The sequence below is a fragment of the Lathyrus oleraceus genome, chromosome 6, assembly GCF_024323335.1.
Source record: "Lathyrus oleraceus cultivar Zhongwan6 chromosome 6, CAAS_Psat_ZW6_1.0, whole genome shotgun sequence".
In the NCBI taxonomy this organism is placed as follows: Eukaryota; Viridiplantae; Streptophyta; class Magnoliopsida; order Fabales; family Fabaceae; genus Lathyrus; species Lathyrus oleraceus.
Window position 1 is genome coordinate 154143237 of NC_066584.1, and position 16026 is coordinate 154159262.

General features: G+C 38.0%; 1 protein-coding gene across 1 annotated transcript; it reads right to left on the reverse strand.

The window, feature by feature from the left end:
• Positions 1–11349: 11349 nt before the first annotated feature.
• LOC127094505 (uncharacterized) lies at positions 11350–11820 on the reverse strand. Its single transcript, XM_051033330.1, has one exon. The coding sequence runs from the start codon at positions 11818–11820 to the stop codon at positions 11350–11352; it is 471 nt and encodes a 156-aa protein (XP_050889287.1).
• Between the last annotated feature and the right edge of the window lie 4206 nt (positions 11821–16026).

Genomic DNA, 16026 nt, shown 5'->3' on the forward strand with positions numbered 1-16026 from the left:
TCTGGAAGTTGATTCTGAGCAATCTCCCTTGGGTCTTGGTCTTCTGAAGTTATTATTCCTTTTTCTCCATAGTTGTTTCACTCTTCTGATTAAAAGGGATAACTCTTCTTCATCGTCAGAGTCTTCTTTTTCAGATTCTTCATTGTCTTCCTCTTCAGCTTGGAAGGCTTTGTTCCTTTCTGGTTTGCGTCTCTCAGATCTGGACTTTAGTGCTACAGATTTGTTCTTCCTTTGAGGCTCATCTTCCTCAAGCTATATCTCGTGACTTCTGAGGGAGCTAATTAGTTCTTCAAGGCTGATGTTATTCAGATCCTTTGACAGTTTTAATGCGGTGACCATGGGTCTCCACTTATTTGGTAAGCTTATGACGATCATTTTGACGTGATCTGCAGTTGTGTAGCCTTTGTCCAAAACCTTGAGTCCTGCAATTAAAGTTTGAAATCAAGAAAACATTACCTCTATAGCTTCATCGTCCTCCATCTTGAAAGCTTTGTACTTCTGAATTAGGGCCAGAGTCTTTGTCTATTTGACTTGTGAATTTCCTTCATGAGTCATCCAAAGGGAGTCAAGTATTTCTTTAGTTGTTTCTCTGTTGGTGATCTTTTCATATTTATTGTAGGAAATGGAATTCAGCAATATTTTCTGGCTTTGTGATGGTTTTTGAATTCGCGCTTCTGATCATCTGTCATCTTGTTTCTGGCAATGGCAACGCCAGCGTCAGATACAGGAGGTATGTAGCCAATAGTAACTATGTCCCATAGATCAACATCGTAGCCCAGAAAGAAACTTCCGATTCTATCTTTCCAGTAATCAAATTTTTCTCCATCAAAGATGGAGGTTTAACATTGTAACTATCCCTTTCATTGGTGTTGGCCATAGTGTTTTTCTCAGGTTGGATCTCTCTACACTGTTAAGTGTTTGATTAGAAAATCAATAACAGAACCAAGCTCTGATACCAATTGAAGGTAGAGAAAAAAAAGAAAGGGGGGTTTGAATTGTTTTGAGAAAATAAAACTTTTTGGAATTTAGACACACGCAGAAACAAATAAAGTCAACACAGAATTTTATACTGGTTCGCTTGAAATTCAAAGCTACTCCAGTTCATCGGGCCAAGGTGATTTCGCCTTCATAAAGGACTTAATCCACTAATCTTGAAAGATTACACTAAAAATCATCTAAGAGAATAAAGATCTCTTAGCCCTCTCAAGTTTACAGGCTTCACAAGTCACTTGAGGAAATTTCTTAGCAATATAATATGATTACAGTAATGATTGGTGCTTCTAAAATAAGCAGAAATTACACAAGTAAGAGCAAAGAATTATTTCACACGTTAGAGCAGCAACTCGTGTGAGAGAATGAATAATGAATATAGTGGAAGTATTATATTCTCGTGTGTTTCAGGTTAGTTCTTTGAAAAGCGTTCCATCCTTTATATAGGAGTGATGAGAGGACCGTTGAAGGATGTTAATGTCAGAATCTTGGGCAATAATGGATGATTAATGTCATTAATCTCTGTGTTCTTTCCAAAACAATTTTGGGGCGCCATAAACTTCTTCCTAAATCAGATTCTTTCTATAAGTGGGTTCCTTCATAGCTAAGTATTCTGAATTAGATAGATCGAACTTCAGAGTCTCTATTCATACGGGTATCATCAGATGGATGCTTGTTGTTGATTGTCTTCAGAGCTTCCTTTCACTTAATTTCATCAGAGTGTAAGTCTTCTAATTCTAGAGTCATTCTTCCACTTCAGAGTGTCTGATGTATTTTGTTTAGCTTGCGCTTGCGTTGATCAGAGTCAGAGCTTCTGCTTGCGTATCTTCTAATTAGTATCTTAGAATTTGATTATGTATCTGATGAGTGTCTATCTGACTATTTTGATTAGAGTCCTGCATACTTAGAAAACTTTCGTTAGGATACCATTTTTGTTTCATCCTTTGTTATCATCAAAATCTTATAGATACATTGTAGAACTAAATTTGTTCTTACACTTTCGCCCCAGTGAGGTCTCAAGGATCGTGATGAGCGACGGGCATGTCTGTCGGATTATAACTGCAAGCGCACAACCTATCGTGTAGTTTTAAAAGATTATCGCACCCACAGGGACTAATGGTCAAACTAATGTTCTCTATTGTTGCAGTGCAAAGCTAAGGCTAAAAGGTATAAGGTTACAAACGAGAACGAAAATACTAATTTCTAATGATTTAAAAGTTATAATGACAAATGAGTTCGGAATATGGATTCTGCATACCTAAGGGATTAGATAGAATTGGGCACTAAATATGATTCTATTGCGTTAAGTAGAAAATACCAACTTAAAGATCCCATCTCACACTCTCGCGCTATTGAGAAAGATCACACCTCCTAACCACGATATTTTGCTCTCGCTCGCCCGTTTTAATTAGAAAGCGCATTTTGAAAGTAAATCAGATCCTAAACGATGCCTAAAACGTTCTCGCTGTTTTTAGGATCGATGCCTAGTTTCCACTATCTGGTTCCTTCCTCGCACTCTCGCGATATCGGATTGAACCTTAACTTGTCTCACACTCTCGTGCCAAAACAATCAAACATGCAATGGGAAACTAAAGCCATAACATAGTTAAATCATAAATTCGCACCTATTATTACTACCGAGTCTCGTCGGTAACGACGGTCCTCATAACCAGACTCAAAATAAATTAGCAAGATATGGTATTATTTCGGAACAGCTTAATTAACACATTCAAAATTAAGAGCAACATGGCATACAAGTAATTGAAGCAGTAAAACATGCAAATATCAAAAGCAGTAAAAAGAACCTGAAATTGCTTAAAATAAAACTGGAATTAACTTGAACTTGAATTTGAATTGACTTGAAAATAAAATAACGGCTGACTTGTTCTTCAATCCAAGAGTACAATGAAGATGAAAATAAAATGAAACTAGAACAGGTGTGACAATCCCTCGATGTGAGTTATTGTCCCTTTTATAGGTAATTTATGCTTAAATCGAAAAACTCGATTCAGCAGAGCTTATGCACAACTTGGATATTTTCCAAAGTCCCTTACAATCCTATTTATAGAGGTTTTGAGACCTGGTAACTTCCTTGGATCGTGCGTGGGAAGTGGAGGGAAAATAGTGGATAAAAAAATGGTTCAAAATTGCCCATTAATGCAGTTCTATTACTGTGGATAATGGCGAACGCCATTAGGGGAATAGCGAACGCCATTCCTTCCATATTTTAAGTGACATGGCAGTGAAGTAAATGGTTAATGCCATATCCTATATGCCGAACGCCGTCTGGACAGAATGCATAGAACTTGCTCTTTTTCTCCTTTTTAGCTCCTATTTTGCTCCTTTTTGCGCGAGGCTTCCAAAACATCAATGATATCGGATAATAACTATAAAACAAATAAAATGGAAGTAAAAGACGATAAAATGCATAAAAAAATAAACGGATTTCATGTGAATTGGGCCTAAAAACACGATATGATTGCCCATTATCAAATTCCCCTACACTTAGACCGTTACTTGTCCTCGAGTAATCACCCAACATACAATATAAACATTTAAACGTAATGTCTGAAACATAGGCACGGTGACACTCTAAGTAGTACGAGATTGCTAGGCTAATGTTAGATAAATAGGTACTAGATACCAAAAATAAGGATATCGTAGTGACAGACATCAGCATTTCACGGACAAAAACTCCCCCCTATGCAAAACCAATTCGAGTCATGTCATTATAACTCGACCTACATTCTTCGTCTTTTTAAACCTCTTTTTCATTCTAGCGCAATCACATTAAGCCCGTTATCCATACACATTCAAGGTAGGTGAACCTGTTAGTGACTATGATCTCGCTTTCAACTTTTTCACGCTTAGAAAATTTTGCTTAAGTATCAACTGAATTTTTAAGAGTTCATACAGTTGGGCTAAATGATCGGGTAAGGATCACCTAACTTAGAAGGGTCAAATCTTATCACAGATTTTATTCATTATACTTTTCATTTTTGTGTTTTTGCTTGAGATCATACACTTATTTGCATCGGCTTCCTTACTCATGTGTGTTTTAGGATGGTGTTGACTGCTAGTATAAACTACTCAAGGGGTTACTTAAAGAAACTTAGCATTAAGGTCTTGACATAATGGTTATTCAAATCAATATTGCATACTTAGGGAATTTAGGGTGTTAGGACGGTACCGATATTATCGACAATTTCCCAAGTCTATCTAACAAAGCCTAAAAGGTAGAAATAGACTATACTAAAGGTGTGTCATGCCATTGAATCAGAACAAAAAAAATCATCATTGGGGGTCAAATCTAAGGGAATGTTCAAACAAAAGAAAAAATTATCACACAATAGGACTCGACAGCACATGTATGACTCGACCAAAAGCTAAAAATAACTAAGAATGAAAATAAACTAAGAATGGAAATAAAATAGTAAATAATAGAAAAGCGGTAAAGCTTGTCCCCCACACTTGAACCAAACATTGTCCTCAATGTTTTAGTGCAAGGCGAAGAAAGGAGTAGTGAAACCTAATAGGGTGGCTCAGTGATGTCGGCTGCGGCCTCTGTGTCACGCATAACCTCCTCTACCGAATTCAGGGTTGGGCACATGCTGCATGTACTCCCGCATACTTGCCACCTCCATATGCACTTCGTTTATATTGTCGATGAGGTCAGCTATGTGGAGATTCATCCGCTTGACAAATTCAAGTTGAGTCTGTCGGATCTGGTCAATGAAGACTCTCATATATGCCTGCTGCATCTGAATATTCCTAAGTAGGACATTGCAGTCCGCCTCAGCATCATTCTAGTGTCTAAGCTCACTTAGGACATCATCAAGAGTTGTCCTCATGGAGGTATATTCATACTCCTCATGGGGATGATTTCCGGATGAGGTACCTGCAAAAGAGTCAGGAAAAGAAGGTGTGGTATGTGCATGGGTGCCAGTGTGTGGAGCATCCTGCTCCATGTGATCGGGCTCGGGGGCGGTGATATCAAAAGTCTAGTTAGCGCTCATTCGCATGTTGATATGCAGGGCGCAAGGTAAAGTAACTCCCCTAACATCCCAGTTACTAATCATTAAGAAATACTTGTCGTCAGATTTATTTTTAATGAGGCGCATGCTACGGCAGTAATCAAGGTCTGAAAATGGAGTCTCTAACGACTCAAGCATAGCCAACTCCATGCCCAGGATTAAAGCAAGGGATATGGATGTGATTAGCCCTCAGATACAAATAGGACCTCCAGTCTGAGCACAGGTGGACTGGAAGTGTGCAAGTAGGAATGGTATTGGGTTAACTTTTGTTCCTGACAATGCACAATAAATAAGAAAAAGGTATTTAGAATTCACTTTGCCGGTATTCTCTCGACCAAAAATAGTACTGGTTAGAATACAATGCAAATGCCGAATGGTCGGGTTTTGAATAGCTATAGCTTTTAGTCCTTCCCAATCAGTGGTGGTTTTTCCCGTTAGCTACTGCCAAGAGTCGAGAGCACTGGATTCCCAATCGCTCTTTAGAGGGTGTTGGCATGCAAAATCGTCCCCATGAGGGAATGAAAGTAAGTCGGCCAATTGGTCTTGGTTAATAGCGTATGTTCTGTTGAACATTCTAAAATATGCAGTGTCGGTGGTTCGGGAACCTCCGATTAGAGTGGTGTATCGAAAGGATCTCAAAAACTCGTAGGTAAGTCGGATAAATGTAGAACTAGTTAAAGTAAGAAAATGAGACATACCTAATTTGTTAAGCATCCAAGGGACACTATCGAATAAGCCCAAATCGCGAAGAGCAGCATTCTCGGGGTACCGTGTTGCTAAGGCATCTCTCTTAAAGAGCTTGTGGTAATTGTTCCTCTGATTCTCGCCATCAATTCGCTCGCCGAAAACAATCCCCATGTAATCCATATCTCCTCTTGGTCAAACAGCTCTTTAAGGCATTTTGAATGAATGAAAAAGGAATAGGGAGAGAAGGTTATGAATTTGAGAAGAAAAGAGTGAATGGAAGGGATAGTGAAATAAGAAAATGAGTGATTGTGAATTTATAATGAATGGGAGGAAGTGGAATGGTTGGAAGTTGGAAATTTTAAGTTAATAGTGTATAGAATAGGAAGTTGAAGGGTTTTAATTGAAACGAGTTTGAAAAATGCGTAGGAGGGAGAAGAAAAAAGGGGGAAAACGCTATGTTTTCCTAATATGGCGATCTCCATTATTCATATGGCGAATGCCATCTCCCTAAAATACTGGGATTTTCAAATTCAAAGCGAATGGAGAACGCCATTAGCTTAATGGCGAATGCCATTAACCTAAAATTCACGATTTTAGCAATATTAAAGCAGGGAAATCATATTGAGGCTATAAAGAAGTGAAGTAAAATTAATACTTATAATTATAAGGCATAAAATTTGTAAGGATGTATGTAATAAGCGATAGAATAAAATAACTGAAATGCAAAGTATATTAATTAAACGTAGGAGTAACATAAGTTCATGTCGATATATCGACTGTAAGGTAAGCAAACCCTGAGAAATAACAACAAGGGAAACAAATTTCAAAAATAAAATACTAAACAAACAAAAATACTAAAACTCTAGTAAAATAAATTAACACTAGGTATCACTTCGGTCCACGTGAATGCTCCAAAGAATGAATATGCTAGAAGACCTGGTCGGACTGCTCGTTAACGACATCCATAAATCCTAGGAGGTCCACTCAAAGAGAATCTACTCTCTCCTCTGATGAAATCGACTTCAGACTACGGAGCATGTATAGCAGTGCCGAAATCAATAGGAGGAACAACAGGATGTGCACCAGAAGCGTGTGAATCAGCATCAAGAAAGATGGCTTCTGGATTCTCATAATTCTGAGGGTTGTAAGGTGGTGTAGGAGATTCACTTTGGCCCTCTAAGTTGTAGAACCAATTAGCTCAGTTGTGGACTTTGGTTTTCTCATGGTTCGGCAGTGTAAAATTTCTGACTACCTCGTTGTCAATTAGCAACTCAAACTCTGTCAGTCCTAAATTGGCGATGATTCCACGGTTGAAACAGAAGAGCAAGTACATAGGGAAGATACCACCAAAAGCATGTAAACGGTTAAGTAGGTATCTCGACCCTATAGCGTCAGCAATCATGGTTATTAAACCACCAATGATAATAGGACCGTGTGTTTCTTGGGCAATCTTGGCTAGGTTTGCTAACATAAAGGTAGCTGCATTTAGTGGTCTCCCTTGGGAGGCACAATACAGGATAAAACATTTGTCCTTAGAAACAGCGGTGATGTTCTCTTCCTTACCGAATAGGGTGTGAGCCAGGATCTTGTGAAAGTATCAGATAGTTGGGTTGTGGTTATTCTCAGAAAACATGGTGTGAGGTTCAGGGTGATAATTCTCGGTTATGTTCCCCCAGAAATAATCAAGGTCTAGGTCTGTGAAGGCATCATCAAGGTAATGGTAGAAGCATCTGGGCCACTAGAAAATCCTAATAACTCGGCCATCTCATGATGGGTGAAATGGTACTTGGTTCCGAACATCCTAAATGTAGTCAAACCTCTACCAAATCATATTCCTCTGTTAGGGTCATAATAGAGGAAACTCATAAATTCAAGGGTGAGTCTACGGTATTGGTTATACCTCTTCCTCACAGTAAAATTTTCCCAGCCTACTTGGCTCAGAAGGTACATAACAATGTCTCTCAGTCTTAAGGTGGTCAGGGTCAGTCCATCCGTGCTAACATGTTAAAACGGTGCCTCTGATTTCCGTGCTAACATGTCAAAACGGTGCCTCTGATTTTCGTTCCTAAATACAACCTCCATATCATCAACATACTCCATATTCCTAAGTTAGTGATAAGCTATCCTAAGCCATGTTAGCCTGAAAGTAGAAATGGATATACTATTAGTAAAAAGGTATCACATGTTAGTATTAGAATAGGTAGTAATAATAATAGTAATAGTAATAATAATAATAGAAAAAGGAAAAACTAAAAACAAACATGGGATAAAAATAAAAATGAAAACAAACTAAAAAGAAAAGAAAAGGATTAAAGGGCGTGGATTTCCTTCCACGAAGCGCTTCATTTAATGTCAGAAGCTCAACATCGATCTAAACGGTGATAACCTTTCGAAAGAGCGGGTAGCTCTTCTAGTTTATAGCTCATGCTAAAATCCTTATTCTTTTTACATTGTCGTAGTGCTTAAATCGCTTCCCATTTACAATGAATGGTTCATTGGTTTTACCTCTTATTTCCACAACTCCACTCTGGAAAGCTCATGTGACCTCAAAAGGGCTTGACCATCTAGAACGAAGTTTTCCTGAGAATAGTTTAAGTCGAGAATTAAAGAGAAGTAATGTGTCACCCTCCTTGAATTCTCGCCTTGTAATTCGTTTGTCATGCCACTTTTTGGTTCTCTCCTTATAAATGCGGACATTCTCGTAGGCATCTAGTCCAAGTTCTTCTAGTTCATGGATGTCCAAAATTCGTTTCGCGCCTGCTGCTGTGTAATTCATGTTAAGGGTCTTAATGGCCCAATAAGCTTTATGCTCGAGTTTGACAGGTAGGTGATATGATTTACCATAAACCAGCTTGAATGGTGTTGTTCCTATCGGGGTTTTGTAAGCTGTTATATAAGCCCACGGAGCTTCATGAAGTTTGGCAGACCAATCTTTCCTAGAGTTTGCAACGGTTTTCTCTAAACTTTGTTTTATCTCTCTATTGGAAACGTCAACTTGCCCACTTGTTTGAGGGTGATATGGTGTTGCTACCTGGTGTTGGACTCCATATTTCAACAGCAATCTCTCAAAGATTTTGGAAATAAAGTGAGAGCCTCTGTCTCTAATCACGAGTCTTGGTACACCGAATATAGGGAAAATTTGATTTTTGAAAAGCTATACACTACTCGTGCATCGTTACTGGGAGACACTACTGCCTCGATCCATTTTGATATGTAATCAATAGCAACGAGTATATATTTATTACCAAAAGAAGATGGGAAAGGACCCATGAAATCTATACCCCAGACATCAAAGACTTCTAATTCTAAGATACCTTTCAGTGGCATCTCATCGCATCTAGAGATGTTTCCAGTGCATTGGCACCGGTCGCAATTTTTAATCGCGATGTGAATATCTTTCCATAGATTAGGCCAAAAGAGGTCATATTATAAGATTTTCGCACAAGTCTTTGAGGTGCTTGTGTGCCCTCCATAGGATGCAGAGTGGTAGTGGGATATGATGTCACCTACTTCTGATTCAGGGACACATTGTTGGAAGATACCGTCGGCTCCACTTTTGAAAAATAGTGGTTCGTCCCGATAATAGTGTTTAAGATCGTGGAAAATTTTCTTCTTTTGTTGGTATTAGGTATGGTGGAAGCGCTTTAGCGGCTAGGTAGTTGACAAAGTCAGCATACCATGGCAATGTGGTCTTTGCTCAAATAGATTCCACAACTTCGTTGGTTTCTATGTCATTATACATTAAAGAGCTTTCGATCGTTTCGCTTTCGACTTCTAATTGGGCTACAAGTCGATCGTAGGGGAAATTATCATTAATGGGAACTCGTTTAGGTTCTAGATCCTCAATCCTAGATAGGTGATCTTCTACTATGTTCTCGGTGCCTTTCTTATCTTTGATTTCTAGATCGAATTATTAGAGTAGGATCCATCTTAAAAGCCTCGACTTAGTGTCCTTCTTACTTAACAGGTACCTAATTGCGGCGTGGACGGTATAGACAATTATCTTTTCTCCCACTAAGTAGGAACGAAACTTATCTAAAGCGAACACAACGGCTAGGAGTTCTTTTTCTGTTGTGGCATAGTTCATCCGCGTGTCGTCTAAGGTTCTACTTGCGTAATAAATAGCATGGAGCTTTTTATCTTCTCTTTGTCCTAAGATTGCGCCAACAGCGTAATCACTAGCATCACACATTATTTCAAATGGCTTACTCCAATCAGGTGGTTTCATAATGGGCGCTGTAATAAGGGCAACTTTTAGATGTTCGAATTCTTGTAAGCACTTTTCATCGAATACGAATTCAGCGTCTTTCATTAATAAGCTCGTCAGTGGTTTTGTTATCTTAGAGAAATCCTTCATGAATCGTCGATAAAAACTAGCGTGTCCTAAGAAACTGTGAATTTCTCTAACGGTTTTTGGAGGTTGAATATGTTCTATAATTTTGATTTTCTCTTTATCCACCTCAATCCCTCGATTGGATATGACATGCCCAAGTACAATTCCTTATCGGACCATGAAATGGCATTTTTTTCCAATTTAACACGAGATTTACCTTAACGCATCTCTCAAGTACCATTTCTAGGTTCGAAAGACATCCTTCAAAGCTTTGCCCACAAACAGATAAGTCATCCATAAACACTTCCATCATGTCGTCTATAAAATCAGCAAAGATTGATATTATGCATCTCTGAAATGTTGCAGGGGCATTGTACAATCCAAATGGAATTCGTCGATAGGCAAATGTACCATAAGGGCATGTGAAAGTAGTCTTTTCTTGGTCATCAGGATGGATAGGAATCTTAAAAAATCCTGAGTATCCGTCTAAATAGCATAAGTGAGAATGCTTAGCCAGTCATTCAAGAATTTGATCAATGAAAGGTAATGGAAAGTTATCTTTACGAGTGGCTTTATTTAGTTTCCTATAGTCTATGAATATTCTCCATCCAGTTTGAGTTCTTTTAGCAACGAATTATCCCTTCTTATTATTAACAACGGTAACACCTCCCTTCTTCGGAACGACATGTATCGGGCTGACCTAGTTACTATCGGATATCTGGTATATGATTCCTGCTTCTAATAGCTTTTGTACCTCCTTTTTTACTACATCACTCAAGATGGGATTTATTCTTCTCTGATGCTCTCTAGAGGTTTTACAGTCCTCCTCTAGCATAATGTGATGCATACATATAGAGGGGCTTATTCCTTTTAAGTCGGAGATGTTATAGCCTAGAGTTGTTGGATATTTTCTTAAGACATGGAGTAATTTTTCGGTTTCTATCTGTCCTAAATCAGCGTTGACTATAACTGGTCTTTCAAGCTCGGTATCTAGGAATTCACACCTTAGACCTTTGGGTAGTGTTTTAAGTTCTAATGAAGGTTTCTCGAGGCATGGCATTGGATTTGGGGTTAGTGATAGACACTCTCTCAGACTGTCATCCACGTATGGCTCATGCCGATTATCATCTTCGAATATAGGAGGTGTTGGAATTTTCAATACTTCAGTATACCTAATTGGTTCCTTCTCCATTTCTTTCACACACTTATCTATGACGTCTAAGAGACAACATGCGTCGTCTCTAGCTGGTGCTTGTAGGAATTTAGCTAAGAGAAATTCAACTTTTTCTTCTCCGACTTCGAATGTTAGCCTTCTTTCTTCACATCTATGATGGCTCTAGCTGTGGCTGAAAAGAGTTTTCCTAAGATAATAGGGATGTGGGAATCCTCCTTTATATCCATTATCACAAAGTCGGTAGGAATATAGAATTGTCTTATTTGAACGGGAACGTTCTCTAGCATACCTATGGGAAATTTAACGGAACGGTCAGCTAGTTGTAGAGACATCTTTGTTGGTCTTAATTCTCCCAAATTGAGTTTTTCGCATGTGGATAAGGGCATTAAACTAACAGTGGCTCCTAAATTGCATAGAGCTTTGTCTATGATAAACTTTCCGATTACGCATGGTATGGAAAAACTACCAGGGTCTTTCAGTTTAGGAGGCATGTTGTGTTGAATGATAGTGATGCACTCTGCAGTAAGAATGACGGTTTCTTCATACTTAAGCTTTTTCTTGTTGGATAGAATCTCTTTAATGAATTTAGCATATGAAGGCATTTGAGTAATGGCTTCTGTGAACGGTATGGTTATGTTCAGTTGCTTCAGAAGTTCCACGAATTTCTTGAATTGTCCTTCATTTTTGGATTCGGAAAGCCTTTAGGGATAAGGTACAGGTGGTTTGTATGGTGGCGGAGGCACATAAGGTGTGTCTTTATCTATTTCCTCTCCGCTTTCGTCTTTCTTTCCGTCCTTGGTCGGTTCATTTACTTTCTTGGATCCTTTGCCAGAATTTTGATACATGGTTGGACTTTGAATTCTTGGGTCTGTTGGTTCATCTAGTTATGTCCCACTCCAAAGTGTGATAGCATTAGCATCGCCTTTTGGGTTTGGTTGAGGTTGACCAGGGAATGCTCCAGTTGGGGCTGCTATTGCGGCTTGTTGTTGAGTTACTTGGGAGATCTGGGTTTCTAACATCTTGTTATGGGTAGCCATAGCATCAAACTCGTTTGACAATTATTTCATCAGTTCACTCGTATGAGCGTTTTGATTTGCAAATTCTTTATTTTATTGAGCTTGGGTATTTATAAAGTTTTCCATCATGATCTCCATATTTGACTTTCTAGGTGCTTGTGGAGCAACAGGGGCTCCTTTCTGATAGCCAGGTGGAATAGCAGGTGTTGGGTTTGGTGGAAACAAAGCATTGTTATTTTTATAGGAAACGTCCGGATGGTTCCTCCAACCAGGATTGTAAGTGTTTGAATATGGGTTTCCTTGGGCATAATTTACTTGGTCGGTGGGTACACCAGCAAATAATTGACAATCAGCATTAGTGTGCCCAGGGGTTCACATAATTCACAGTTTGGTGTTATAACAACTACGGTAGTTGTTGGTGTTAGGGCTAAGCTTTCAATCTTTTGAGTAAGCGCATCTACTTTAGCATTTATGTGGTCTATGCCATTGACTTCATACATTCCGCTTTTCTGAGTTGGTTTTTCTACAGCAACACGTTCTCCTCCCCGTTGGAAATGATTTTGAGCCATGTTCTCTATGAGTTCATAAGCTTCGTCATAAGGTTTGTCCATTAGAGCACCGCCAGCGGCAATGCTTAAATTCATCTTGGTGTTATACAACAGACCATTATAGAAAGTATGTATAATCAGCCATTATTCAAGTCCATGGTATGTACAGAGTCACATCATGTCCTTGTATCTTTCACAAGCATCGAAAAGAGATTCATTATCTTTTTGCTTAAATCCGTTGATTTGAGCTCTTAGCATAGCTGTTTTGCTTGGTGGAAAATATCTGGCTAAGAAGACTTTCTTCAACTCGTCCCATGTGGTTACTGAGTTTGAAGGTAGAGACTGGAGCCAAGCTCTATCTCTATCTCTTGAGGAAAAAGGGAAAAGACGTAGTCTAATCGCTTCTTGACTGACACTGTAAGACCCCAATTTTGACCCTAAGATCCCTCATGCAATTTCATCATAAGCATTAGCATTGGGATCATACCTTGGCATCCTCCTTACCCCTCTTTCATTAGGTTTGTTTTAGGAGAGATCACCAAGCACCATGTGATTGTATCATACTTTTATATTATCATTTTATTAACCAAATACCAAAAATATGTCTTTGTATTTGCCTAACTTTTTGTAGGTAGGGCATGATCCTCATTGATCTATCAAGTCCACACCTAGGGTTTGAGACCCTCATGGAAAAAAGCACAACCAAGGATTGATCCACAAATGTTTCAAATCATCATATGTGAATCCCAATGATCTCTACATGTTATATTGATCAAGTTTTCTTCAAGAGTTTGAAGGTGATTTGCCTTGGAAACCCTAGTTTTACTGGGTATCTTGAGTAACTTCTCCAACAAGCTATATTACCAATTGATCAAATTTCTAAAGGGATACTTCAAAACTCCTCATCTTATGCATATATGATCTACCATGATCCTAGAAAGTCAAGATAATTGAAGGTTAGCAAGTTGGTTGATGGTGGTTGGCCAAATGAATTCATCTGATCAAAATTGGGTCTCGCTAGACCCTATCTCCTACAATTTTCACCATATGAAAATTATTCCAAGATAAATATTACTCTAAATGACATTCCAAACAACTTTCATGTTGAGACCTAGAGCTAGTCTTTCTTGGAAAATCATTTTCTATGTTGAAACATTATATGTCATTTTGTCTAAACCCTAATTTAAAAATCAACTTCCCAAGGCCATAACTTGCTCAATTTTTATGATATGAAAGATTTAGAAGTTTCAAAATCAAAATTCAAGATTTCTAATTGAACTTTTATGTTTTGAGTAAGAGCTAATTCAACTTTTATGAGCATGTGATATGAGGATACATTATAGGTCATTTTTTACCTATACCATTGAACAAGTAATTTTTCCAAACTTCAAAAATACATAACTCTATCATTCTAAATCCAAATGACATGATATTGGTGCCCATTTTGAATTTATTTGAAAGAGATACAACTTTGATGAAGACACTTTTCTCATTTGGAGCTCACATGAAAAGATAAGCAAGGTGGAACATTGAGGTATACGACTTGACAATTAGAAAAAATTTCAACATGTTGAAATTTCGTAACTTCCACCTCAAAATTCACCTTGATCCATATTCGAAATGGAAAAGTGTTCAACATAAGAGTTGTTCCCTTGGATCTCAGGTTTCCAAAGAGTCCTATTTCATCCATTTTGGACAAGGTTTGCTAGGTCTACGCATGGCTTTAACAGAGTTGCATAATTGAAAGAAATCAAATGCCAAAAATCACACTTCACTTTGCCTTGACATCCAAGCATGATTTGAACTTCAAAATAGATGCAAGTGGACCAAGTTGGATTGCTTCATGGGCCTGTACACGCCCATGAAAGCTTGTGCATGAAATGTCCAAATTTAGCAATTTTTCAAGTGTGCAAATAGCAATCACAATTGTTGTAAATACAGGCCCTTGGAGCTCAATTCATACACACCCTGCGCGCCAGCTTTGCCCCCCAATTGAAACCCTCACCATTCAAAGGAAAACCTGAGAATTTTCAACTTGAAAATTGAGTTTGAATCTCACTATTTGGAGATTCAGAAACTCCATGATCCAAAGCTTTGTATCATTGCTAAACCTCTCCTGCAAGCTTCTCAAGTGTGATCGGATCAAGGTTAAAGCAAACAAGATCTATTTCTGCCCAACATTGAAGGTAAATTTCAGAAAACATCTTCTCTTCAATTCTCACTCAATTCTCATCAATTCTCTTGGATCTTTGGTTGTCTGAAGTCCTACCAATGTAGGCAAGAAGATTGAGTTGCTTTGAGATCAAATCGAAGCAACTCAGTTGTCACACCTCAAAATTCAACTCCTCATATCTTTTTATATATTTGGGGTTAGTTGAAATTGAGGTCAGATTTTTGCTCTACGCCATTTTTTCTTTCAGATCATGTCCTCTTTTTTTTTTATTTTGGTGATGGTTGAGGGTGGACCAGTCCGATGAGGTCCACCGTAGAAGAAGACCGGAGCTCTGGCTCCGGTGGTGTCTTGGTACGTCTCCCAGCCATATGATCCATTCACTTTGTTTTAATCTTAGGCGTTGGTTTTTATTACCACGCGTATGGCACGCTGACCAGGTTCTATCATGGAACGCGCGTTTGTGCTCACTTGATCTGCCACCTAAATTAATGAGGAAGATCAAGTGGCTCACGTTTTTTTGATTTTTTGATTTTTGTTTTAATTCATTTGATTTTCATAAATTCATATTAATTTTAATATTGATCCAAAAAATATGAGAGTTTCACCAAAAAAATTCAAATAATTTCCTCTTTCATATTTTGAATTAAAATTATTTTTTGGATCATTATTAATATTTTTCATGATTTAATTGATTTTGTGTTTATTTTTAATTGTTTAAAAATACTTTTAAGTCTTTAAAACTTCTGAAATTTTTTCTCCAAGGTCCTTTGACCTTGTTTGACCTATGATAAATCTCATGGCCATTTCTTCGGTGTTTTGATGAGGTTTTAGGAACTTGACAAACCATATTTAATTTAAATGCATTATTTTAGTATTTTTAAATTGAATAAATGCCAAATAATTTTGTTGACCTCTTGTGATGATTTGTGTAAGTTTGACTTGTGTTGTTGGGCCTTGGTCAAGGTTGATTTGACTTTGCTAGGTTAATATCATTGGATTTAGGGGATTGATGGATTGTACATTCCATCTCCCAAAATGAATGAATGATATTAATTTGGTAAAAGTCCTCCT